Source organism: Apis mellifera, linkage group LG14 (assembly GCF_003254395.2).
Source record: "Apis mellifera strain DH4 linkage group LG14, Amel_HAv3.1, whole genome shotgun sequence".
Classification (NCBI taxonomy): Eukaryota; Metazoa; Arthropoda; class Insecta; order Hymenoptera; family Apidae; genus Apis; species Apis mellifera.
In genome coordinates, this window is record NC_037651.1 from 9,495,779 (window position 1) to 9,523,165 (window position 27,387).

The following is a 27,387-nucleotide window of genomic DNA, read 5'->3' on the forward strand; positions in this document are numbered from 1 at the left end:
TTTAATCTAATAAAGCGACCTATTGGAATTTGTTTGCGCGAAATTATTGGACTATTGGCGGCGAAGGAAGCCGGACCGAAGTGTATCCTTAACCTACAGACCGGTTTTTGCGGTTTCAGGCAGCGAGCCTCCTCCTCTCCCCACGTAGCCAGGATACGAAGATCCTATGTATGTATGTACGCCCGATTTTGCGCAAAAAGTCGCTTTCGTGCCAGCTTTAGAAAGTCAATCTAGATTTTGTATCCACCGTTTACCGCATGCGACGAGTACACGAGTCGCGGAGATATGGAACTGGTATGGGAGCGAGAGATTAAGCGGCCTTCTGGTGCTACGCTTACACGTAGTATCGCGCTGTGTATCTTGTCTCTGCAACTTGGCGTTGCACTTTTTTCCCTTTAGCCTTGCCCGGCTAAAAATTCGCTCACGGAACTCGCCCCGTGATCCCTTTTCGTTCGATCAAAATTCGATCGATTTTCGAGCGGGCGATGAGCGGAGCGCGGGCGAAAGCTGTGTAACAGCGGTCGCGGACAACGGGAGCGTCTTGGAGCTTGGTCGACCCCCTTTGGAAAGGGTTAGAAAAGTAAGTCAGTAAGGGTTGAAGTTTCGTCGATCTTTTAAAGGCCTAAAGAGAGCGGTATCTCTTTAAGAATTTTAAAACGATCCACCCTTTGAAACGATGAGCTGCCACAAGCTGCTGCTGCAATCTTTCGTTGAAATAATAATTCTCCAATCCCTGTGTATGTGTGTGTGTGTGTGTGTGTGTTTGGAACACAGATCAGAAGAGAGTTTTTAATCAAGGATTTCGTTTCGCTCAGGTATATTTTTATTATATACGAAACTCGAGGGATTTCGTATTTTTCGCGTGAAATCGAAACTCGATGGAAGGAGAGAGGGAGAGAAAAAGAGAGAGAGAGAAAAAGAAAAATTTCCCGTCGACTTTTAACTTTTTATAATTCGAAGAACGGTTATTACTTGCGAGTGCATCTCGGATTCTCTTCTATATCAGTAACGCGCGATAAGATAACTCGTAGAAAAAAATCACTCTCATGGCAACAATCTGCGAACGCATTGCAGATTTACACGCTTTTGAAAAACTAATAGCTCTATGAATATTGCGGAAAGAATATTCATCGGAGAGTTGTCTGCCAACTTTTTTTTTTTCTTTTTTTTCTTTTTTTTTTTTTCCCCTCTCCCCCTCCCATTCAATTATTTTCGGCTAATCGAATCGTTCGTTCGAAATCAACTTCTCTCTCTCTCTCTCTCTTTCGCGCGAGCGCGTATCACGAATCGTTTCGTTTTAACGAAATTACGAAATATGTTAAAAATTTGGAGGAAGGAAAAAAAGAAAATTGCGACGATCGCAAAATCGATATGCGATTACGATTTTTTCCACGAGGTCCCTTCCCTTCTCTTCTCTTCGTTTTTTCTTTCTTTCTCTCTATGAAATATCGTTGATCGGCTCAAATTTATCGAACGAATTCCGAGAAAAAGAGCTGCTCGAGTTTGAACAGCGAGAGGGGAGGGGAAAAAAAAAATAAAAAAACTAGAAAAACATTTTATATAAAAAGTCGGTCGAAATAGACATTCGTTCATACGAATCTATCAACAAGGTTTTGAGCAAACATCGCGCATAAAGCAAGATTACTTATCTCGGATCAGAAACGGTACACAGTGACAATAGCACGTGCGATCGTTGAAAGGTGACCTTAAAAAAATGACGTGGCATTTTTCGCGTGTTCGCGTCTCTCCCGTAAGGGAGTGAGAGAGAGAGAAAGAAAAAGAGAGAGATCGACGATCGAGGAGCGCATCGAGAGCGAGGATTATCGAGGTGGTCGATGAAAAATCGAAAAAAAGATAAACAAAGGAGAAGAAAAAAGATGAAAAGAGAGAGAAAGGAGAAAGAACATCAGGGTCGAAGCATCCCCCGAAAGTGCAAAGTCCCCCTCTAGTCTCCATTCAAATTAAGCCTGATGGAAAAAATACGTGGCGTGGAAGGGTTGGCCAGGGAAAATTAGAATAGGCCTATATATCGGGCCCACTATATGCATACGCGCCGTGACTACGTTAATTTTCCCCCGTGCCATACGGTGTCTTCAACTTTTAATTATCTTTACCTTTTACCTTTTAACGGTTTAATTGCCTTTCTCTCCGCTATCTATCGGAGAGCAACAGAAAGTTTTCCGACCGTTAACTCCTTCTTCCATCCTCGATCCCTGGCTGACATCGCGCATACGTTCTCGACACAGTGTGAACGCACCGGAGTTAACGCAAAAGGTTCTCGCCCCCCTCCCCCGTTTTTCTCACCGCTCGATTTGCCTAATCGGTTTTCGTCCATCCAAGACGCATCCACAGGGATACCTGAACCCCAGGCCAGGCCAAAGACATTCTCGGACAACGAGCCGGTAATAAATAAATATAACGCGCATGTGACGGATCTCGGCGCCACGGATATTGGAATTCCGTCGATTTCGATCCGCCGGATTTAAATCTCGAAAAACTCGTCGAGTGAAGGTATATTTTCGCGTATTTACGTATAATATATATATAAAAGGTATATAGTAATATTAGGATTCGTATCGCTCGTTAAAATATTTACGATACACGGTCATGGTCGAGTTGATTAACTCGTATTACGGGAATTAATTAAGTAAACTATGGAGAGAAAGATATCGCGTTCTCGGCCGCGATCAATCGGGGGGGGAGAGGGAGGGGGACCTTTCGTCCAATCCGGGCTAAATAATCCCGGGGAGCGAGCGGGTAATTGGAAAACGTTTATCGAGAAACAAAGATTATTTTTCGCGGAAAGGGAAGGGGGAGGAGGAGGAAGAGATTGTTTGGGTATTAAACGAGACGTTTCCACCTTTCCTAGCCGCGCCACCCCTTCCCTCCCAACCCCCTGTATTTTATCAACCCGTTTTATAAAACGTGAAACGCTTGCCGCCTTTTCTTCAATCTTTAATTTCCCGTCTCGCGTTCGCGATAAAAGGTGCGCCGCTTCTTCTTTCTTTCCTCTCTCTTTCCGTTGGCCCCCTTTGATTTTTCCCCGTCGAGACGTTTCACGGGACATTCCGTCGTATAAATTCTTAACTCGGCGAAATTAGCGAATTAAAAGTGGAGAAGGAAAAGGCGAGGCGAGAGAGAGAGAGAGAGAGAGAGGGGGAGGGGTTGAAATTTCTCGTTTCTTCTGCTCGCGGGTGGTCGAGGTTCGACACAAAGGGAAACAAACTCGAACAAACGAAAAATGCGAGGAGGAGAAAGGGGGAGGGGGAAATTTCGTTCGCACCTTCCTTTCCTCGCTCGTCGGAAACGCGTTCGCGAAACGGGTTCGATAATCGTGTCGATGGCCGAAAGTACGATGGCACCCTCCCTCTCCCCCGTCGAGAACTTAATTTTTATTCATGCACCAACGATGCGGCAATTTTTCGCAGTCTTAACTGGGCTTTAAAATTGTCCGGTCAATTTCGCCGGGAGGACGTGCTCCTTTTTTCAAACCCGACGAAAGGGGTTGCTCCATCTCCATCCGTCGTTTGTATCGGTATTAATGAACCCGTTCCTCCCTCCAACCTAACGTCCCTCCTCCGACCGGTTGGGACACCGTTATTGCCGAATAATTTTAACGCGAATAATAATTCTCTCTCCCTCTTTTCGCGCGATCTCTCGATCGATAACCGATCCGTTAATCCTCCACGATGGAAGAAAAGGAAAGAGCAAGAGAAGAAGAAAAAGAAGAAGAAGAATCGCGAATTTTAACACGGCCGAATAATAATTCTCCCTCTCTCTTTTCGCGCGATCTCTCGATCGATAACCGATCCGTTAATCCTCCACGATGGAACAAAAGGAAAGAGAAGAAGAAGAAAAAGAAGAAGAAGAATCGCGAGCCGATTCCTCATTTGAAGGAAAGGTAAACGCGGCTGGTGGCGTCCATGGAGGAAAACCGATTAATTCCGTGCGCGTAGGGTTCGACCGATCATTAGATTTCGCCCCATGAAAATTGAGTTTTCCTCGTTGTCGAAGGGATAATCTTTGGGCTAGTCTCTGGCCAACTCCGTCGTCCATCCGCGCCGACACGCTCGCGAATGCTCACGGCTATTTATTAGGCTACTACCCGGCCCAATGTGTGTGCATGCGTGCGTGCCTGCGTGTGCGTATATACATACGTACGTACGTACATACACGGGTACATAGGAGGACAGTATTTGGGTAATGGTGATGACGGTGGTGGTGGTGGTGGTGGCGACGGTGGTGGTGGCGATGGTGGTGGTGGTGGTGGTGGTGGCGGTGTGCGCGTGCGACGGTGGCGGCGCGTAACTTCGGTTCCATTATTGAGCGATCGGGCGATCGAAAAATTCCCGCGCTTTTTCGCGCGCGGGAAGCCGAGTGGGGCGGGCTGACCTGCTATTGGCCACGCGCTCGGTCACCCCGCGTAAGCCCGCCAGGGGAGGGGAGGAGGATGGACTGTACACCCTCGGCAGGTATTTGTCTAGGCTGCAGCTATTGACCAGCTATCGATATCGTGGACACTCGCCGATATTATATTCGCCATCCTTCGTTTCTACCATTCTCTCTCCTTCTCTCTTTCTCTCAGTTTCGCTCCCCTCTCCACGCTCTCTACCCCTCTGTTTGTCGTTTCGCCCGCCCGAACGGCAGCAGCGCGAATTTCTGTCGAATTTCGGTTAATGAATTATATGCGTATACGTTGCAAATTTTATAGGCTGCGCGAATATATTATTCGGCCGAGGGAAATTGTTGTAATGCGCGCGCTATACGGCGGGGGTGGCGGTGGCGGCGATGGTGGTAGTGGCGGCGGCGGTGGCGCGTGAACGCTGTGCTGAACGGTGCGGCAGTAAATTCCCGCCGTTTTTTCGATTTCGACCGGCCAATCGCGGCAAGGCAGCGAGATCTCGCACCGAAACGAGAAATCAATATGGTATGCAAATGGTCGGGCGGAAGCGCGGCTATCGTTTGGGAAAACAACCGGGCAGCCGGGGGGGAGGCGGGGGAATTCGGAAGGAATTTCAACTGCGAGCACGCCGATTTTTCAATCGGCGAGATTGAATTGGTATGCCGTTAGTGGCGAGAGAGAGAGAGAGAGTAGTACGAGAGATCGAAAATGAGGAATTTTCTTGGTCGGATACGTGAAAGGGGAGGGATGTGTGTACGTGGAGGGGATAAAATTTCACTCGATCCGATCGATTCGATCAATCTCGATCCCGAAAACTTCCATCCGCGATTTTTCCCTCCTCTTCGCGATTATCGTTTTCTTTCGAAGAGAGTGGAAGAGAGGGAATGAGAGAGTCTCCCTCCCTTTACACGGTTATTTAAAACCGTTTCATCGATAAAGACACGGAAACCGAAAGGCGTGCATGCGATAGATGCGCGTACACCGACGTCAGCTCAAGTACCAGCCGTAGCGGAGTAGAGTAGAGTAGAGTAGAGGGAACCTCGGTACGCGGGAAGGGTGATTATTAATGTAAGGGGTTGCTGAGCAGTAGTTACTTGCTCGTTGGTAGTCGTCGAAAAGGACGAAGGGGTTGAAACGAGTGCGCTGAAATCAATGTCGGCCCTTTTTTTCTCCCTCCCCTCTTATTCTCCCATCCCCCTCGTTAAACACGGTTAAAGAAACATCGCATTCAATATATATGTATATGAATATGTATATATATATTTTTTTCGCGCGAAAGTTTTTGATTCCTCGCGATAAAATTGGTTTTCCCCGTGGCACGATCGTTCGAAAGGAATGTTTTGTTAAGAATCGATCTGTTATCCTCTCGCGGGTAACGAGAACTCTCTCTCTCTCTTTCTCTCTCTCTCGTTTCGATTAAATAGCTGGCATACCGACGAGGTTTTCCCTTTTTCTTTTCTTTTCTCTTCGTCCTTTTTTTCCCCCCTCTTCTTTTCCTCCGATTGGGAAGCGGTTGAACGAGAAAAAGAGGGAGAGAGAGCGAGAGAGAGAGAGACTTTTCTCCAAGGGTCCAGTCATACGCGGCGCTGACCGTTCGGTTCTCGAGGCTAATACCTTCCGATTGACTACGCTCATCCCTTAATGAAATTCTTTCTACCCGGGCGCGACCCATTGGCTGGCTTTGCCGTCGAATTTTCTCATTATATTCTACCGCCGCGCCGCGTCCCTCGCCCGTCCCATCCCGTTCTACGTCTTTCCGTCACTGCGCTATTCTTAGCCGAGCGGGCTACCCGCTCGATAAATTCGATCGTTCGCCCCGCGTAAATTGAACTTATCTGCAATACGCAACTTGTATGCATACCGGGCGACAACGTGTTCAGTCAACGGTGTCTTGGAAACCACCACGGCTCTGCCGCGGCACGAGGCGCATTGAGCAATCTCGCAGCATGCATTAAAATTAGCCACAATCGGAACGCACGATCGCTTGTACAGATTATAATAGTATATTAATTTATTGATTATCGACTGGCCGCGATGCAATGCGGTATTCATAGAATTTACTATCAGTCCCGGGAATACCGAATGCATGTATTAAACTCGCCCATTTTCTCCTCTCTCTCGTCGTTCGAAAACGGACGCCCGGATTATTTTCCACTCGCGGATCAATTTTCCTCCGTTTCCTCCGCCAGCAACGAGAATTATTCCGAATCGTTTCCGAAAACCTTCGTCAACGAAGGAAGACGAAGAAAAAGAAGAACGCGAACGGCGAATAATTCGATGGTGGCTAATCGCGGCTAAATCCGCGGCCAAGTAACGAGTTCCCTCGCGAAGCCGATAGCATCGCGATACCCCGCTCGAGAGGGGCAGGGAGGAAGGGAATTACTCACCCGTGTGCAGGCGGGTGTGTTGCTGTACGTGACTGAGCTGCTTGAACCTGCGATCGCAATAGCTGCATTTGTACGGTTTCTCGCCGGTGTGGACCCTGATGTGCTGGACGAGCTGGTGGTTGCTGGAGAACGACTTGAGGCATTGCTGGCACTGGTGCGGCTTTACCTCGTTCCCGGCGATCATCCCGCCCGGTCCAACGCCGATCGGGCCCAGCCCCGCCAGTCCGCCCGCAACGCCGCCGCCAGCTCTCCCCGTCAGTGCACCCGCCGCGCCGAGCTCCCTCGCGTGCATCTGCATCGCGCTCTTGTGCATGAAGATCTGCGAGAAGAACTGCCACAGTTAGTTGGTACGCTGCACTTTTGCTCGAAACACGGAGGATGGCCGAATCGATGGAAGTTCCGACCGCTCCAACTCCCTCCGACCGCCATCGCCTCCTTGGTCGCCTCTTTCGGAGGCTAGGCCTACCCCGTTCGTCCTTCGTTTCCCTTCCTTTCCCTTTTCCTTTTCTTTTCTTTTCTTTTCTCCTTCCTTCTCTCGCCACCAAGGGCTCGATAAATATTAATTATTGTGTTTGTTATGTAGAAAGAAACGAAGGTGAACGGTTCAGCTTCGCCTCGTGTCGTTGTACGTGGACGGTTCGAGCGATCCTTTCTCGCCTTTCGTCTTTTCCATCGCGAGTTTTTATCGCACGATATCCCGATTATCTCAGATGGATCATTGGCTCGGTACTCGTCGACTCGGAATGCTTCGTCGTACGAAACACCTCGTTTAAAAATTAACGATCGATCGATCGATCGGGGAAATTTTATCAATTTTTTTTTCCCTCCCCTTCCCTCTCCCCCTCCCTAAATTCCGTCGAGATCTCCGTCGAATTTTGTCCCTGTCGGGTGTTCTTCGATCCCACGCACGCGAATCGATTCGGTTCGTTTCTCGAGTTTCAAAGAGCGAATTCTTCTCTCGTGAATTTAATAGGAAACGCGTAACAGCTGGCCACGAAAGGGAGGAGGAGGAGGAGGAGAGGGAGGGGGAAGGGGGAGAGGTGAACAGTCCGTCGCCGTGGTTTTCGAAAGCAACCGTCCGATCGATGGTTTTCTTTCTTTCTTTTTTTTTTTTTATTTCTTTTTCGATTTACGCTCGTTGTGCACGCGTGAATCGAATCGCGCACACGGCTCCTCGGCCGCGATCACGAGGAAACTGGTAGGGTAAAAGGAAGGCGGTGGAAGGAAGGAAGGAAGGAAGGAAGGAAGGGACGTGGCGGAACGAGCGGGTGGAACTCGAGCTCGATTTCGGGTTCTCGCCGAGGGAACAGGTGTTGCTCCCATCCTCGTCCCCGGTGTGGGTGTAGGTGAACGAACCAAAGGGTTCAACGGTGGAACCAGCCGAGGGTACAGTTGGTGGCAAAAGTCGAGAGATTTCGAAAAGAGTAGCAGCGTGGAGGAGTGGGAAGAGGTCGCGGGAATTAAAAGAAGGGAAAACCTCTGCCCACCACCTCTTCAACCGGGGTGGAAACACGGGAGAGGAAGGGATGGATGGATGGATGGATGGATGGGACGGGGAGGCCGAAGGATTTTATTAAAATATGTTAAAACTGTGTAATTAAAATCGAAAAATCTCGCGAGAAGTTTTAAGAATCTTAGGCCACCCTTTGCGACAAAGACAGAGAGAGAGAAAGAGAGAGGGGCGGAACGAGATAGAGGAAAAGGGCGGGGAGAGAATTGAAATTGTCACCAACCGAGGGTTCTCAAGTTTCTGCGACTTTCAACCCTTTCTTTGCGGGAGCGAGCGACGCGACGTTGGATATTTGACGGCCGACCTTCGACACTGGGCATCCCTGATTCTTAATCCCCGTGAGAGAGGGAGAGCCTGCAACTCGATTTTATTCCATCTTTTTTTTCTCTCTCCCTCTCTCTCTCTCTCTCTCCTGGATACTTCTTTCTTTCGTTCGAAGGAGAGACGAATCGAATCAATCCGAGGCCCCGAACGTTTCTCGTCGATTTCGATGATAAATCGTGCGAGACATCCTTTCTCCGATTTCCTGCTTCCTGTTCCGATGTAATATCCCTCTCCCCTTTCCTCCTCGTCTTTTTTTTTTATTTTCTCTATCGCGGCACAAAGAAAGAGATCGCGGTTTACGCGGTTACGGAACGCGAATCCAGCGTTTTTCCCGACCAACGATTGACCAAGGGTCGCGAAGAGGGTGAGAAAGAGGGCGAGAGCACGAGGCTTTTCGACAGCGAGCGGCAAAGTCGAGTTGCGAATTTTTAACGACCGTCTCAAGTGGTCCGGCGAGATTTTTGAGAAAGTCGCGGAGAACGTTGTCTCCGTTTTCGAGACATTAATCTCTCCTCTCTCTCTCTCTCTCTTCCTTCCCCTCCCTTTCTTCCACCGATTTTTTTTAAGCAAATGCTAATTAAGCGACAACGGTTCAACGGCTCGCGCACGGTTTTTCTCGAAACTCGAACACCATACGTTCATTAATCACATTTTTATCTGGTGGCAGACGGAAAATTGCGTTCCGTCGCCCGGCCATACCGCCGCTTCTTCAATCCTTCTTTTTTTTTTTTTTTTTTTTCTGATTTATCGTTGTCGTCGTCTGCGGGGGAGAGAAGGAAGGGAGGGAAAGGGGAGAAAAAAAGGGAGAAACGCTCGAAGGAAAGAAAGAAAGAAAGAAAGAAAGAAAGAAAGAAAGAAAGAAAGAAGAGCGGGCAGACGAGCGAGGAGAGGAAGGAGGAAGAAGAAAGCGGGAAGAGAGTTGGCTGGTTGCGGGCCGCCGGCTTAATGTCCTTAATAATGGAAAAATATATCATCCGCTATATTTCCTAAAAGGCATCCCTCATCTCGATTTCGCCGCTTTCTCCCTCTCTCTCTCTCTCTCTCTCTCTTTCCTTCCTCTTCTCTCCTCCTTTCCCCTTCACTTTTGGTACGGAAGATCGGCGAAGGAAAGGGATCGGAGCGACTCGGTTCGACTCGAAGTTGGCCACGTTCGTACGCCAGACGGAAAGTTTGTCCGTTTTTTCGAAAGGGAGAAGATGCCAAAAGGATGCCGGACGATGCAACCCTTTGTCTCTCTCTCTCTCTCTCTCTCTCTCTCTCTCCCCCTCTCCCTCGGTAAATTACGGCCGAATAACATTGGTCACTGGAAGTAGGCTACTTTATACACTTGGAACACAAAGCAAAGGTCTCACCTGCTGACCATATGCCTTTTCTCCGTGGCACACATACGTGGGTAACGTGTTCCGTCCACCCACGCACGCCGGCCATCTAGCACTTCGCATGTGCTATTAACTCGGAGGTATGTGTGCCTCTCTGTACTCGCGCGCGCACCTTTCCGCCTGCCTCTCTCTCTCTCTCTCTCTCTCTCCCTCCGTGTGCAACGGGCCTGGCGCGCGTATATACGTGTGCGTGCACGCGGAGACAACGTCCAATCTAACCTACCTAGCGTTGCCTGACTCATTCTCCTACCTACCCACCTATCTGTCTAAACTGCGGCCGCGAATAGTGCCGTAATATAAAGGAAAAGGTGGACCTTCTCCGCCTCTTTCTCTCCCCCTCTCCCCTCCCTTTCTCTCTCTCTCTCTCTCTGTCTATAATCACCGCTTTTAATCCGTCTGAATCGCGCCACCATGATCCGCTACCTCGTGTTCCTCGCGCTTCCGGTTGTAGCCTAACCTGCCTGCCGGATCCTCCTCCACCTCCTCCTCCTCCTTTCTTCTTTTTCCTTTTTCAGATTCCTATGCGTATACGTGTCGATCGTCTACGTATCGAATGATTAATCCTGATTCTTTTTTTTTTTTTTTTGGTAAAAGGAGGCGAAGGACCTCTCCATAATCCACACAAAGATCTTGCCCCGATTTCGCGTAGATTCCCCCTCCCCCTCGATAAAGCGATCGGTGCGCGAGAGGTGGCCTTGAGGCGAATTCTACCTTCGATACGTAGCCTTTGGAGAGAGAGAAAGAGAGAGAGAGAGAAGGAACGCGCGTGTTCGGTACACAGATTTTTAACGATTTCGCGAAACGTGTTCCACGAGACATCGTGGTATATCGAAGAGAAGATTCTTTTTTTTTCTTCGCTCGTCGAAGAGCGGATCGATCGATCCTCGAAAATATGCCGAATATTCTTCGAATTCTTTTTTTTTCTCGAAAGGAACGGAACGGAAAAACGGGTTGAAAATTATGGAGGGAGAAGAGAAACGTCTCGTTTCCAGACGCCGCGTTACCAGACGCCGGTTTAACCCGAGTTGGTGTCAAAATAGCACGTAGGGAACCTTAGACCGGCTACGTTATAATAATCGTCCATACTTGTACCCGCTATATATACTATATAACCAGGTATATTCCACGGCTAGCGATCGTAGAGACCGATGGTGCAACGGTGGTGGTGGTGGTGGTGGTGGTGGTGGGAAGCGAACTTGTACCATAGGCAGTTAAAGTCATCGTTGTAGGTTTCCCTCGCGATATTAATCACGCGTACGCCTTGCCGTGTAAGCCGCGCGGAGTAACAATCTCTAATCCTCGATGAAACGGCGCTCGATTAGCCCAATAAGAGGGCAACGACAGACGGCTTTACATACTTCACCTCCTCGGTCACTTTCTACTCCGTCCGTATATCCTTAAACGGTTCACCGCGATCCTTTGCTTCGCCTTCGATCCATCGCTATCCAGTTAGACCGCATAATATATTCGTCCGCATTTTTATCGCCAAAGCGACGAAAATGTTATCCCTTTCTCGACCGATGGAAACGGAATTTCGAATTTTTCTCTTTCCTTTTTTCTATCAATTTTCTCCTCGTGTTCACACGTATATATATATATATGTATATACACGAAGCATCGAAGCACACGAAGGTGACAGAGAAGAAGGAGGAGGAGGAGAAGTTTTGGAACGACGTTGAGGGACGCGTTGGAAGGAGGGGTTGGGAAGGAGGTAGGTCGGTCGATCTAGCGAGTTTTCGAAAGATTCTTGGAGTTGTAGGGAAGATAGCCGGTCGAAGCACAGGCTGGAATATCGTCAATAATTACCTCGTGCGGCAAGTGGTGATGAGGATGCTGATACGGCGGCGGTACGTACGGCGGGTGGCTCGGATGATTGTGGGGGTGAGGTCGGGGATGGTTTTGATGTTGGGCTTGCGGCGGGAGCGGTTGGGGCGCAGGGGGCGGTGTCCAAGGCCCGTGGTTCGGCCCGTGGCTTTCATTGGTGCCATACATCTTCAGGGAAGAATCTCGAGCACGCGACCTGAAGAGTCCCTCCCGCCCTCCACGCACGGTGATACGAAAGACTCTGATACCGACATGGCTACCCTTATTCCAGGTCGCATTCGCGACACGCTTGATTCCGATTCCCTTTCGGCCACGTCCTGCTGTGTCCCCCGCTCGCCCGCCTTCGAGATGTTACGAGATCCCTGGAGATCCGACGTCGCCACGCGTCGTCCCCCTTTTATTTTATATTCTCCTCCAATTTTCTCGCGCCAAACTCTTCCACTTCCGCCCCCTTCCGACTCTTCCTACCTTCTTCGTCGAGAGGAGGGAAGGCAGGAAGGAAGAAGGGACTCGTTCTCTCCGATCTTTATCATTCGATATCTCTTTATTATTAGGCGGAACAAACGACGAACGGCCACGTTTCTTTTTTTTTTTTCGAGAGAGAGAGCACGACCACGCGTTTGTCGCGTGAGAATGAGACACTGCGAAACGAGGCACACGAGGGCGTGATTCTTCTTTTGTCTAGTATTATTATCCTTCCAGTGTGAGAACGGTATCGTTCCACTTTCACGTGCTTACTTTTCGAGTCTACAGTATCTATATGTGTATATGCATATATGTATATATTATATACATATAGCATACGTATATATATATATATTATTTTTCTTTCTTTCTTTCTCTTTTTTTTCCTTCAATACGAATTCGATATCCCTCTGTCACTTCTTTCTTTTCTCTGTCTCCGAGCAAACTTCTCCCTTATTTCAGATACGATCTGAACGATCTGGTTGGGAACGGATTCGAACGGACGGAACGATGACTCGATATCATTCGCAGGTACATCTTTGGCGTCTATATAATTCCTCTTGAATATATGTATATATACATGTACATATATATATGCGTATATATTCTATACACGCACGTATATAGAATAGGAAAACGTAGAGTAGAGAAGAAGAAGAAGAAAAAGTGAAAAGTCTCTCTCTCTCCCTTGTTCACGAAAATATTGCAAACGAACACACACGGTGGACGAAACTCACTGTTTTTCACGTACGAACATGTGGGAACGCTTCTCCGGCTTGAATCACTGTGTTACCACACGATAACTCCCCCCTCGAAATAAAGCGAAACCAAACGGCGGCGGCGGCGGCGGCGACGACGACGACGACGACGACGATGACGACGGCGGCGGCGAAGAAGAACCGGCGGTTAGAGAGATCGGACAAAGAGGAGGAGGGATCGTCGCGGACGAAGGACGAACGAAGCGCGTCCTACCGAGTCCCACTTCGGAAACGAATATCACTCTACACGACCGCGCGCAATTTCTTCTTCCCGACCACGTCCTTTTCCTCTTTTCTTATTTTATCATTCCCTATCGATCCTCCTCTCCTTTTTTTTCTTATTGCTGCGTTATTGTTGTCGTTACTCTCTCTCTCTCTCTCTCTCTCTCCCTCTTCCTCTCTTCCTCTCTTTTCTCCCGATCCACGGGGGTAGCTGGCGCGCCCGTGTAGCGTAAAAGCGCGGACGCAGCGCTGTACGCCAGCGTGTGGCGTCTCTCGCGAACTAAGCCGGTCGAAGGGGGGGACAGAGCGATTTCTTGGTCTTTCGCGCTGTGCGTGTGCTAAACGGGGGAAGAAAAAAGGTGGAAAGGCGCTGATAACGCGCGGCGACGAAAAATCGCCGGCTACTCGAAGAGATATCGATTGAAATAACACGATTCCGGGGAACGCGAGCCAATCGGCACCGCTGACACGGCGGAAGGGGCCAATCGTGCCCGGTTCTATCTCTCTTTCACAACCTCCCTCGCTCGCTCCCCTACTTCTTCTCGTCATACGCGTCCTCCGCCGTCCCCCTTTCTCTCCCTCTCCTCCACTCCGTGTGTATCTGTGCGTTTACGTGTGTCTGCCCCGCGTGTGTGTGCCCCGTGTGTGTGCATCCGTGTGCGCGTGTGTTCCCTCCACTACTCCTCCTCCTCCTCCTCCTCCTCCTCATCGTGCGGCCGCGCTCGCCACTATTGCCACCGCCGCAACATTCGTCGCTGCTTCTCTTCCTCCACCCTCGCCTCCACCGAATAGAAGGCGAGAATAGAAAGAGAGAAGAGAAGCGACCGGTGCTCGAGCAGGGTAGGAGAGACGGAAACAGCTTGCGCGTTGCGCCGTTCAGGAAGTATTTCGCGATTCCGATATCGAGTCATCTCTTCGACCCGATCGCGCACGCGGTTTTTTCCATTCCACCGCCTCTTCTTCTTCTTCTTCTTCTTCCGTCCACGCGACCATCCGACCTTTGGGGCGCAGCGGGAGTCTCCCGTGCCCCCCCAACGTTGCTCGCGCCATTCTATATTATTCGAAAAGGCGGAAATGGATCGCGGGCAACGTCGGTCACTCGTTTCGAATCGAGATGGTCAACCCTTTCTTTCGTTCATCGTCGTCGCCGGTTTCTCATCTCGGTCGAGGGAATTAATTTGGAACGATAATATTATTCGAAATATTGTTCCCTCTTCTACTTGCGTTTGCTTCGATTGATTCGACCCTTGCGCGAAGTTTCGAGACAAGGAGGATTTCGAATTAGGGATCGAAAATATGCAACGGGAACGGCGAGGGAAGGAAGGGAGAAGAAAAGAAAGAGAAAGGAAGGAAGGAAGGAAGGAAGAAGTGGCGCGAAACGATTCGATCCGGTGCTCCTTGAAACTCGTTCCTCGGTTCGCCATCTTTCTCCCGTTGCTCGTTGAAATTATTTTGGGCGTGGAGCGCGGCGAAGGTTAGTGCCATAGTTAAGCGCGCTAAAAGTGTGTCCGGCTAGAGGCAGGGAGGAAAAAATAGGGCGGGGTCTCTTTGTGAGCAGACTTTGCCTATCCATCATGGCCGCTTTATCAATGACGTCATGATAAGAACATTCACGCACAGGCAAACGCATATCGTTGGTGAGACTCGAACGGGAACGGAAGATCGAACCGGACGATTTCCTCGCTTTTTATCTCTTTCGTTAACTCTCCTCGCCATCATCTCGACGTCACGAAACGAAGGAAAAAAAAAGAAATAGTAAAAAGAAGAAAAAAAAAAAGAGAAAAATAAATATGATTTCCATCGCTCGAGATAGATCGATAGCTCGAGTATCGCTTAGATAAAAAACTTCTCGATCGTACGAATTAATCGAGTACGTTCGAGATAAGAGAAGAGAACGGTGGGGTCTTCCGTCCATTCGTCCGTCCATCCATCCATTCGTTCGTATTCGATGCATAGATTCGAATTTCACGCGAAAGCGGACAACGTTGGAGAAGAGGAGGGGGAGGGGCGATTGGACGCGACGAATAATAGAGAATAAACGGAGGGAAAAATTTGTCCGGTTGATCCGATTGGAAAAGGAGCGGCGGTGTTGCATCCGACCCGTTACGGAGAAAGTAAGTGCATATCGGGCGATATCGAGCAATGCAGGACAATCGAGATACCGCATTCAAAGTCCATCGGCACCGTTGACCGAAGTATTAAAGGTCGGGCAAAAATAACGCGAACCTTGGTTTGTCTTCGCTTTGTCTTTTATCTCTCTCACCCCTCCCTCCTCCCCCCCCCATGCTCGTTTCTCAAACTTTTCCAAGATCTTCAATCGGATCGATAATATCATCCAGGATTTGGTTTGGAGGAGATGATTCTATATAACGGTTTCCTAAATTCGGCGCGAGCGAGAGGGAGCGAGAGAAGGGGCAGAGGGGGGAGGGGAGAGGGAAAGCCTCGCCGACGCGAGGTGAATCTCGACGATCGAGAGAGAAAGAGAGAGAGAGAAATTTCCGCGCAACGCGTCAGTTTTAAATAGTCGTGACTATTCTTTCGTGACAGCTACTTGTTTATCCTTCTTTGCATTTTTACGATTTGAAGGAGGGAGGAGGGAGGAGGGGAAGAGGAGGAGTGCGCGAGCGCGCGCGACACCTGGCTCGATTATTTTCGTATTTAACCATTCTGGCGCGCGCGGGCTTATCCGGGGAATAAATAAAGAACGCGAAAAAAGAATGCGAGAAGAAAGAAGGAGGCGAGAGAGCGAGAGGGAGGGAGGGAGAGAGCGAGCGAGCGAGGAGAGGGAGAGGGAGAGGGAGAGAGAGGGGGGAAAAAAAAGAGGAATATCTGGCGAAGGCCGAGGCGCGAGCGTTCTCGTCGCCATCCCTCTTTGAAAGTACTGACCACAGACAACTCCGGCACGCGGGAGGGAGATAAAGAAAAAGAAGGAGGAGGAGGAGGAGGAGGAGGCGGAAAAAAGGAAGAAGCGCGGTCAGGGAGGGAAGGAGCGGGGAGCACGGCGAGAGGGAGAGAAGATGGGCAATAAAAATAAAGCACCGTCGGCGGCGTCGGGTTGTGTGCGAGCCACGGACGCGCCGAAGGGGCTGAAGAGCGAGGCGCGAGCGAGTTGCGTGGCTCCTCGGAGCGCACGAAAGAAGCAGAGCAATGAAAGAAGAAGGTGCCGCTGGTGAAGGCGGGCAAGAAAATAAGAGGAATAACGAAAGAAGCAAATAAGAGTCTCTCTGTGCTTCTTCCTCTTTCTCCTCCTCCGCCTTCGCCCCCACCACAGTGGCGTAGCCTCCTCTTTCTCGTGGCTTTGCTCGCCGGCTGGTGGGGAGAGGCAATGAACAAGAAGAAGGCGAGAACCGGGACCCGCGGAGAGGGAAATCCTGGCATCGACAGAGAAAGACACCGAAGGAACGGGAGAAAGACGGTTGGATACCGACAAAGACGGAGTTTCGCTCGCTCCCGCGAGATGGAAGAGGAGAAAAGGCGAGGACCAAAGAGAGAGAAAAGTCTGACAGGCCTTGGCTGCTGCAGCCGCTCCGAGCCGCGTTGCCAAGTCTCATTTGTTTATCATAGTTCGCCGGCCTGGCCTTTACTATCTTGAAAAAAATCACGTCCCAATTTTTTCCATCGTCCAAGATTGCGTTCTCGTCGATCGAGAGGATCGATCGCTTTTCCCCGTTCGACCGACCGACCGTGTGTCCCTAACTGCGCCCGCCACCGTGTCCGCACCCTCGTTTTTCCATTTCCATTTCGATTCGCGCCAACCGTGTACAGCGCTACTACGAGTATTAACGTAACAATGGGACAAAAGTTTGGGGGAGATTCGTTCAAGGAAAGAGAGAGAGAGAGAGAGAGAGAGAGAGAGTGCGTGTCGCTGCACCAGACCGTCTGGCGTCACAGCGGAACAAGTCGAATTGATACAGCCGTTCTTCGATTACGTAAAACGGAAGATCGAAGAGGTTGGGACCGATTTTTTGCCGATTTTCGTTCTCGTCGATCTTCCTCCTTTTTTCTCTTCTTTTTCTTTTTGTCGTTTTTTTTTCCCCCCCTTCTACTCTTTACTGTTATTCTTAATCTTCCTCGTCATCATTATCCACTAATATCACCACTACCAGCGCCGCTTCCATTGTCGCGTGGACTCGTTTCTGAGTCATCGTGCGTGCACGCATGCACTCTCGCGCGCGCATGCGTATTTAACGTGCACGCGTTCGTGCTTTATACTCTGCACGCGTATAAATATGTATACGCGTACGTGTTGCGTACAACGAACGTCGGCATCGTGCATTTACACACTCTTCCTCCCGCCCCCCCTCCCGTCCGCCCTTCCCCCGCGCTCCCTCCCCACCCCTCCCCCGGTTGCCTCGCATTACAATCGATTTGCATACAAATATACCGGGCATCTCGATGGGTGGTATGTTTATTAGCAAATCCACGTGGAAATTTCTACCGCCTTATTTATGGCCTCTTGTTTTTCGGAAACACGCATCGAACACGCCATTAAAACGAGCCGGCCTTCCCTTCCGTCCGCCAGCGAGGGAGGGAGGGAGGGAAACGAAGCGTCCGTTTCGTTTAATCGGATGGAAATCAACCAGAAGAATATCTCTCGTGCGAGTGTCTCTCCTCTTCGTTCTTCCGAACACCTAACTTTAAGATATGCAAATATCTGACGAACCGGATTTCAATAGAGTTCTCTTTACCTCTCTCTCTCTCTCTCTCTCTCTCTCTCTATCGAGAGAACCATCGTCGTATCGTACGATATACGCGTGCACATACGTATGCAATAAAACGGAACGGAGACGTACGTAAGGTAAGGAAAGGAAAGGAAAGGAAAGGAAAAGACGAAGAAAATAGCCGAGGTGGAAATAAGCGTTACACAAGACCGAGGATTTTTTAAACATTTTGTCGCATCCGTCATCTCCGAATCAATTATAATTCCGCTTGGTGATATTCGATTACGGATCCCGGTATCGGAGAGAGAAGAGGTGGGAGGAGAGGAGAGGAGAAGAGGGGCGTGCGCGGGTTAGAAATAAATGGCCGGAAAACGCTCAACGAGTCGAATCGACACTTTTCGGCTCGAGTTTCAAACTTTCCAAACGGTTCCACGATCGGACCGCGAATATCAAATCTTCTCACGAGAATCCGATCCACGATCCACGAACTTGATAGGGATAGGGCGCGAAACGCGTATACGGTCGATAATGCAACGCTTCGAATCCCATTATCCCCCCCTCCCCCGCGTATCCGTTTATTCGATCCATTACAGACGCGTTTCTCTCTCGATCTCCCTTTACGCGCGCTTTATTTCTTCAAAATTCGAGCGATTCGGAAATTGTTACACTCGGCGTGCAGGCGTCGCGTCATCTAGTTTTTAGCATACGGCTCGGTTCGTAACCAAGAAGATCCTTTCTCGACTAACGGTGTTTCCATTGACTCGGACGATCGAGGAGTCCGCGTTCTCCAGGCCGTGGCAGCAGTTATCTTAATCGGCCGGTCGGCCGGTCGGTCGGCCGGCGGATGATTGGCGATCGATCAGCGTTACGTCGCCGAGTAATTATCGATCGAGAGAATGGGACGGCGCGATGCGGCGCGACTCGTCGCTCGCCCGGAGAAAAAGCACGCGTGTATTGAATTTAAGATCCAACTGCATCCATGTAAGAACGTGTCGGATTACGCGCTAGTTCCCCGTCTTTTTCCTTCCTCCCGCCCTCCCACTCTCTCTCTCTCTCTCTCGCTCTCTCCCTTCGTCTCTTCTTTTTTGCGCTCTTTAGGTCGCGCTACTCCGACAGCCTGTTGCAGAACCACAATCTCGGAGAATCGAACGAGCATGGCGTAAGCGAGCGAGCGAATGAGTAAGTAAGACTCGCCTGCTATTATATTAATTGAGTCGAAAACACGAGGACTCGCATCCAATCCCGATTTCGATTCTTCAATACGAATCGCGTAACGATTTCTTTTTTTTCCCGATCTAAAGTTTTTCGCTTTGATTAAAAATAATCGCGGAGCAACGCAGCAGCAGCAGCAGCCTTGGCCGGGGTGGCGCGTATCACCGTCTCGTGGCGGTGGTAACCTTGTTGTAAACCTGCGTCACGATATTTTTTTTCTTCCTTTCCCCCCTTTTTTCTTCTTTCTTTTCTCTCTCTCTCTCTCTCTCTCTTTTTTTTCATCGCAACGTCGTATGCCAACACAGTGCCGACACGCCGACGCGTAGACCCGGTCGTGGCCACGGCTGCGGGAAGGTAAGACAATATGAACGGGTTTGTCAGTGGTCAGTTCTCCCGTCGGAGTACACGGAGTATAGTTTCTTTTTCGCCTCCTCTCCTCCACCAGAGCCGTTTAACTCGAGCAAGATATTTTTACCACGTATCCACGTAACGCGTAGCAATGGTAACGTTTCTCTTCGAGTCTCGAAAGGATACGATCGTATCGAATATATATATCTATATCTATATCTATGTCTATCTATATCTATCTGGTTGTCAGATGATCGCGACGACAGTGATACGAAACGAGAACATTCCGTTCCGAGGGAACGATAAAGAAACGTAAGCTCTCTCTCTCTCTCTCTCTCTCGGTATCGCCGTAACGTTTGCACAGTGGATCAGCAAGGTATTAACGTGGCGATAATCGCGCAACCTTGACCGAGTGCACGACCGATTGCTGAATCCTCGACACTGGGGACGGCCCTGAAGCATTCGCGTAACAGCGTACAAATCACGGCCGAAGGACTCGAGAAGTTGATGTCCTTCGATTCTCGTTGTTGCTTCGGATCGACTTTTCGCGAAATTTCATTCCTCCCTCCCTTCTCTTCTTCTTCCTCCGCCGAACGATGCGTATCAAAGGAGGGAGAGAGAGAGAAAGAAGGGAGAGAGAGAGAGAGAAAGAAAGAAAAAAAAGAGAGAAAGACGATAAGGAGTATCGAAAGAAAGGGTCGAAAGCGACGGTCTCTCGCGATCTTTAATTTATTTTAATAACGAGCACGCGATGGTATCGGGAGGGAAAGAGAGGCTGAGAGCTCGCGCGGAGGCTTGGACGGAATGCCGCCGACGCCGGAGTATTGTCGGAGGTCAGGTTCAGCAGCCACGATGCGTTCGTCCCCCCCTCCCTCCCTTCCCTCCTCCCCACCTCCCTCACCTCCCTCCCCACCCCTCCCAACCCGTTCGTTCCGTCCCTCGTCGAAGGCAGTCACGGTCGAAGATAAAAGAAAGGGGGTTCGAAGCCGAAAATATCGAGCCGCCTCCTAAGTAGAGAGAGAGAGAGAGAGAGAGAGGGAGAGGGAGGGAGAGGGAGAGAGAAGAAGGGAGTGGGAGAGAGAGAGAGAGAGAGAGAGAGAGAGAGAGCAGAAGCAGGATCGTTTGGTCGGTTGAAAAATCCGCAAACTCGACGTGTCAACGACCTCGTTTCTCGCGCCATACACTCACTCTCTCTCTCTCTCTCTCTTTCTCTCTCTCTCTATACAGGGTGTGTTTCCCGTCGTAACACGTGGTTACACGACTGCGTGTAAATAAACTCGAGACACAAAAACCGCACGATCGTAAACGATTTATCTATGAATGGCTCGTAATCTCACGAGACCGGGAGAATTTTTAGATTAGTTGGGCGAAAAAAGGGGAGAGAAGGAAAAAAAGAATAATAGTAATAGAGAAAAAAAAAAAAAGAAATACAAGTAAAAAAAATAAAAATCGAGCAGACGAGGATTAGGGAGAGAGAGAAAAAAGAGGCTTAGGATTGCCGCAGAGATTAGCAGATAATCTAGAGAGCGATAGCGAGGCGTATAATACAGTCGGTGTCTTGGCATTATATCGACGATAATGCGCTCTCTCTCGTATCGAGAAGCGATCGTGCACCGTCGTCGTCATCGTCGTCGTCGTCGTCGTCGTCGCGGACTTGGACGATTCCTTCCACCTGGACGAGAGAAGAAGAAGGATCACCCTGTTTCGAAATTCTCTGTCTCGAGGATTCGCGCGGGGAGGAATCGCGTTACACCTGTGCTTGCCCGCGCGGATGAATCGCAGGAAAGAACGAAGATGAGACGACCCGAATGAATCGTAAGGGAAGGAACGTAGGATAGGTGACGTTCGTGTGTTTAAAGGGAGTCGAGTCGGAGTCGAGTCGAGTCGAGTCGAGTCGGTTAAAAGTTGCGTTACGTCGAGCAGCGTGTACGTTCTTCGCAGTACTCCTAGAAGAGAAGGCTGTGGATGCTGCTCGTTGCATCCTGCATATATGTATGTTTTATGTCAGCGTGCATTCTGCATTTGCGCCGTTGCCACGTCCGCTGCCTTCTCCTCCTGTTTCTTTCTCTTTCTCCCTTTTCTATCTATCCGAGCCTCTCCGCAGCTTTCCGTCTCTTTCCCTTTTCACATTCGTCTCCTCGCCCTCCCCCCTTGCCCCGCGACCCGCTCCGCGACGGTGCCTGCATTTCTTGACATTTCTCAAACCCGTGTCCCACCTCGTGGTCACTGAGTCGTTGAACTCGAAAAACAAGAGGAAGAAAGCAGAGAGAGAGAGAGAGAGAGAGGCGGAGGAGGAGGAGGAGGAGGAAGAAGAAGAAGAAGAAGAAGAAGAAGAAGAAGCGCGCGAATCCGGTCAGGAAAAATCGAGGCGAAGGATATTTCGTCGATCGGGGTGTCTTCTTTTTTTTCCCTTTTTCTCTTTTTTCTCTTTCCCTCCCTCCCTCCCTCCCTCCCTTTTCTCTTGCACGGGACGCGACACGGGACTCCTTTCGTTAACGAAATTTCCCACGGCTCGACGCGTACCGCGAGCGAGAGAAGGGTCGGTCGAGTTTTTTGCCGGCAAAAGAATTTTTCTTTGAACGCTCCGCCGCGATCTGCATACGCGACCTATCTCTCTCCGTTTATCTCTTCTCTTCCTCCGAGCGGCCTGTTTCCTTCTCCCTCCCTCTCCTGGCGGCAACCACTCTCCCCCTTTCCCTCTCTTTCTCACTCTCTCTCTCTCTCTCTCTCTCTCTCTCTCTCTCTCTCTCTCCCCGCACACATGCAAATGGTGTGTTTCTCCATCTTAGAATCGCTTTCCTCGCGACCGTGGCTCGAGTAACTCGATGAAAAATGCTTCGCCGGTGCTCGCAACGGTGCAGCGGGAGAGAAAGAGAGAGAGAGAGAGAGGTAGATACGCGAAATTGTTCGGGACACGTTTCTCGCGGCGACTGGCAAGTGTCGAGTCTCCGAAGGAGAGGAGGTCGGTCGGTCGGTCTCTCTCGGTTGGAGTAGGTCGCGGCTGGCCTCGCGACACGTTTTCGGCCCTCCCGAAAAAAAGACGGAGAAGAAGGGAAACAAAAGAATCGTTTCTCCGCGCATCGTCCACTTTCGTTACATCCCATCGAATCCTCCGCTCTTTAATTTCATCCGTTCGAAGGGAATTATTATTAGATTCAGGGAAGAAAAAAAGAAAGAAAGAGAGAGAATGGGAATCAATTGGCGAATATTTTGCTCGATGTACGGAGAAACGAGAGAAAAGAGAAAATTTTCGGTTCGACGCGTTTCCTTTCGTTTCGTTTCGTTTCGTTTCAATTCGATTCGTTTCGATTCGACTCGACTCGACTCGACTCGACTCGACTCGAAGAGAGAACGTGGCGGCGTGGAATGAACGCGCCGTATCGTATCGTATCGTACGTGGACGCCGTACACGCGTTTCTCCCGTTGGGGGACTACGACGAAAGGATCTTTCTCCCGCGAGATACGTTGACTTCGAGCCGATCCAGTTGGCGGTGTTTCGCGCTCGAAGGAGCGCGTCGTCCTCGTTCTGGAATGCGTAGCGCTGGTGTACGCGATTCCGCGGAAGGACGGCTCTTTAGGAATCGGGCGAACAAGGTTTCTCGACGACGACGACGACGACGACGACGACGACTATGACGACGATCACGAGGAAGAAGAAGAAGAAAAATAAGAAGAAGAAGAAGAAGAAGAAGAAGAAGAAGAGACGCGCATACACACGTGGCGTGGATGGCAGGCGAGAACGCACGACCCGGTTTCGATCGATTCGATTAATTTCTTTTCCCTTTTCCCTCCCTCCCTTCATTCCATCCTTCCATCCTTCCTTCCTTCCTTCCTCCCTTTTCGTCTTCCCCCGCCCCCGTTCCCCTCCCCCTCCCCTTGTATCCCTCGATCAACTTTTCAGCATGGACGGAACGAAGGAAGGATCGGGTGTGCACGAGCACGTTGACGAAAGTCGACGAGGGGAGAGCGCGCGACGAGTGGCCGGACGAACCGTGACGGAGATCGCGCCGCCATCCAATGATCTCGGTTAGAAGTAGAGTATGTCTCCTTACCTCTCTCGTGCACGGTTCTCTAGAGTAGGTGGATCACAGTTAAAACGCGGTGGTAGGAGCTAGGTAAAAAGATCACAAAATATGGCACACTGTTGCCCGAGTTCATCGTTCGCGGCACTTCGCGGCGCGGTTGCTTGCTATGTACTGGTGGGGGCGGCGAAGTACGGGTGGAGGAGGATGATGGCGAAGAGGAGGAAGAGAGAAGGAAAAGAAGGAAGGAAGGAAGGTGGGTAGGAAGGAAAGAAGGAAGGAAGGAAGGAAGAAAGGAAGGAGCACAACTCGCGGGAGAATCGAAGACGAGGAGGAGAAGAGAAGGCAGGAAGGGCAGAGAAAAGGAAACCGGCGCGTAGTACAACACGTAGTCGAGAGAGCGGTAATACCGGGAGAGACGAAGAGAATTCCTCGCGCGCTGTCAGCTGTCAATGCCGCGCACGTTGTCACTCATCTTGCGCCGTTTTTCCTCGCGTCCCGGTACTTGCGATCCCGTTCCTCTTCCTCCTCGACGATCACCTCGCGATACATCGAACCATTCAGATCCAACGGAACGACATCCCCCTCGGCTCTCCTCCTCCTCCTCCTCCCAGTGGTGTTACGCTCCCGTACGCCCTCCACCGTTTCTCTTGCCCGCTTCGGATGATCGACTTTCTCTCTTTCGGTGTCGTCGATCTCGGCCTCTCTCGGGCGGCCTCCTCCGTTTTCTCTCCGATTCGTCAACGAGAAAAAATACGGCGTCGAATGGGGGAGAGGATGGAAGAAGGGAGAAGGAAACCTCGTACCGTAACGTTCTCGTTGTTGTCGTCGTCGTCGTCGTCGTCGTCGTCGTCGTCGTTGTCGCGGTCGTCGTCTTCGTCTTAGTCTCAGTCTTCGTCCTCGTCTTCGTCTTCGTCTTCGTCTTGGTCGTCGTCGTCGTCGTCGTCGTCGTCGTCTTCGTCGCACTCTCGCCTCCCCGTGTGCGTGTGACGCGGTGCGCGCGTGGTGTCGCGTGAAGTTGGTCGTGCGTGCGCACCTTGTGCTTCGTTAAAGAGTCTTTTCCGTATAAAATGCTGGGGCGCCGGCGAGAATCGGCCTGCCCGCCGCCGCGTAGGCTTCACGCCGGCGTCCTCGCGGCCGATTGGCCGGGTACCGACCGGTGGGGGGCACTGGCGCGAAGGTCCGAAGGTAGAATACTCGGCTCGAGAAGCTAGCAGAGCGGATCCACCAGAGTTTGCGGAGTGGGGTTGCGTCTTTGCCATCCCGCTAACTCGGGATCGTGCGTGTTTCATCAACACCGTGTATCTAATAGGGATGATGCACGGGATGCCAGCGCGGACCGATCGTCGTCCGCGTCGCGAGAATTGGGATGCTTGTCCATCGCCTCTCCGCGCAGCACGCGGTTTCGAGAACAGTTGGACGTGGATCGTCGATCGAGATCTCGAAGTAATTTCGTCGCGAATTGGACCGTTCGTTTCGAGGTCGAGAAGGAGGAGTTGCAGTTTGGAGATCTCGCGGGGAGAAAAAAGAATGGAGAGCGAAAGAAGGGAGGAAAGAAAGAAGGAAAGAAAGAAAGAAAGAAAGAAAGATCGACGACGATGGTGCGCCGCGTCTTTCTTTCTCGCGGGCCCTCTTTGCCCCTCTTTGCCCCTCTTTGCCGCGCTCGATGCTCGCTGTCTTTCTTTCGCGACGACTTCTCATTCTGATCTCTCCGCTTGCTCGCCTTCTCTCCCTCTCTCTCCCTCTCCCTCTCTCTGTCGCTCTCTCCTCGAGGTTCTCCCGCCTCTCCGTCTCTCCCGTCCGCGCTGCTCGAGACCGGCCAGGCTATTCACCCACGCATGCACGAGATGACGATGACGATGACGCCGACCGTTCGCCGTTGCAACGTGCACGCTCTTTGCTCTTTCATCCGCCTTATAGGATAAGCGTGGTGCTGCTGCTGGCTGCTGCTGCTGCCTGCCTGCCTGCCTGCCGCTGCTGTTGCGTTTCGTCCAACAGGAGAGAGAGAGAGAGAGAGAGAGAGAGAGAAAAACGTTTCGTTTCGCTCGAAATTCCTCGCGTAACGTCTTCGTCTTCGTGTTCGGTTTTTCTGGAGTCGAGATTCGTCATCGAGGAATCATTTTCCGATCGATATAGTGCTCGTCGTTTCTCCTTCTTTCCGAGGGAAAGCCTCTTTTCTTTCCGTTTTATTTTCTTTCTTTCTTTTTTTTTCTTTATTTTTTTTCGTTCGTTTTCTTTCCAACCCCATTTCGACGAGGATCGATGCTCGATCGAGCTCGTGCGCTCTTTTTTTTCTCTCGCTGCCACACCATTTCGCTGGCCTTGCGATCTATTCGGCTGACATTGGCACGTTGCGATTGCACAGCCCCCCTGACCCAGATTCCGACTCGGTTATTTTTTCCACGCGCCCAGAAGATCTTTTTCTCTTCTTTTCCCCTCTTTATCTCTGCTTTCGTCTCGCTCATCTCTCCCCCTCTCCTTCCTTCCTTCCTTCCTTCTTTTTTTTCGATCGACAAATTCCCCGGGATATCGCGTTTCGGTATCCATTTTTCCCCGAAACTTTGCGCGACAGGAAAGGAAGGAAAGATGCTCGCCAATCCCGGAATGTATAAATGTATTTCGAAACAATGAATGTTTGACGAGTAAGGAATAGCGGATTCGAAAATCAAAGCAGGAAAACCGTGGCGCAATAGAGTTCGTGATGCATAATTGATGGCGAACGGTATCGATTCCAGGTTTAAACTCGTCCGAACGCGTCTTTCTCTTCTCGCGTTCCTTTTTTTTTTTCTTTTCTTTTCTTTTTTTCCTCGCGGCCGCGAAAACCCGCGTCTCGATTCGTTTTGGGGTTGGCGTGGACGGGGACGGGGACGGGGACGGGACGGGATGACGCGCGTATGGCGGGCGAGCGAGCGAGCGAGCGAGCGAGCGGGCGGACGGGCGGGCGTGGATTGGATCCTGACCTACGACTACGTTCGAGCGGGGAGCAGGCGAATTTTGTCCGAAAGTCAACGCGAACGAAAGAGCGGATTCGCAGGCCTTGGAGGTCACGGAGCGCGCCGCGGCGGGGAGGGGATCGGGTTTGGAGGGAGTCGAGGAAGAGAGGATACGAAGGAGGTGGTAGATATAGGAACGGACGCTCGAGGGAGTAGGAGAGAGAGCCCGATGGAGGATACGCTCTGGCGGAGGAGGACCAAGCGACTCCGGTTGAAAGAGGAGCGCGAGAATCGGCGGGGGCCAGTCGGCGGAACAGAAGAGGACGAAGGAGTGGAAGAAGATGAAGAAGAAGAAGAAGAAGAAGAGGAGGAGGAGGAGGTAGAGGGAAGAAGAAGAAGAAGAAGAAGAAGAAGAAGAAGAAGAAGGGGGCTGATCTACCGGCAATATACACACAGAGGCGCACAGACCACGGCAAAACTCGGCAGTTTTGCTGTTCGATTTTGCAAACTTATATTTAGAAGGGCAACGATCTTTTGCCGCGGCAGCTCCAACCAACAGAGGAGAGGAAAGGTTCTGGGATACGCGCGCGGTCTCTCCTCCTCTCTCTCTCTCTCTCTCTCTCGTGATCGGCCGCTGAGATTTCTCGACTCTCAGCTCAGACCTATCCTCGGAGTATATAACCTATCCGGCCGCTATCTCCCACGATTTCCACGTTTTTCCATTTTCCTCTCCTCCTTCCTCCCTCTTCCTCGATCGCGTTTCTTTCCCCACCCCCTACGTTATTACACGCCGCCCGAAATGTTTTGCATTCGAGCGGAAAACGGCGCGGCGGGTGTCGCGTACGCGTCACGTTTCGAGTTTGCAACAATTACCGGTGGCACGTAGGATAACGGTTGTTTAATAAGTTCGGTTGATACGGTAGAGTAGAGACTCTACTCT

General features: G+C 50.7%; 1 protein-coding gene across 13 annotated transcripts in view; it reads right to left on the reverse strand.

The window, feature by feature from the left end:
- The window catches only part of LOC100576251 (zinc finger protein 853), a 62,032-nt gene that overhangs the window by 26,588 nt on the left and 8,057 nt on the right, over nucleotides 1-27,387 (reverse strand). For 10 of the 13 annotated variants that reach the window (XM_016916262.2, XM_016916255.2, XM_016916264.2 and 7 more), the window contains one exon: nucleotides 6,790-7,120. In XM_016916262.2, the coding sequence (XP_016771751.1) occupies nucleotides 6,790-7,120 (331 nt within the window). The remainder of the gene's footprint in view (nucleotides 1-6,789; nucleotides 7,121-27,387) is intronic. The other 3 variants (XM_016916263.2, XM_006565771.3, XM_026445001.1) reach the window with 1 other exon arrangement.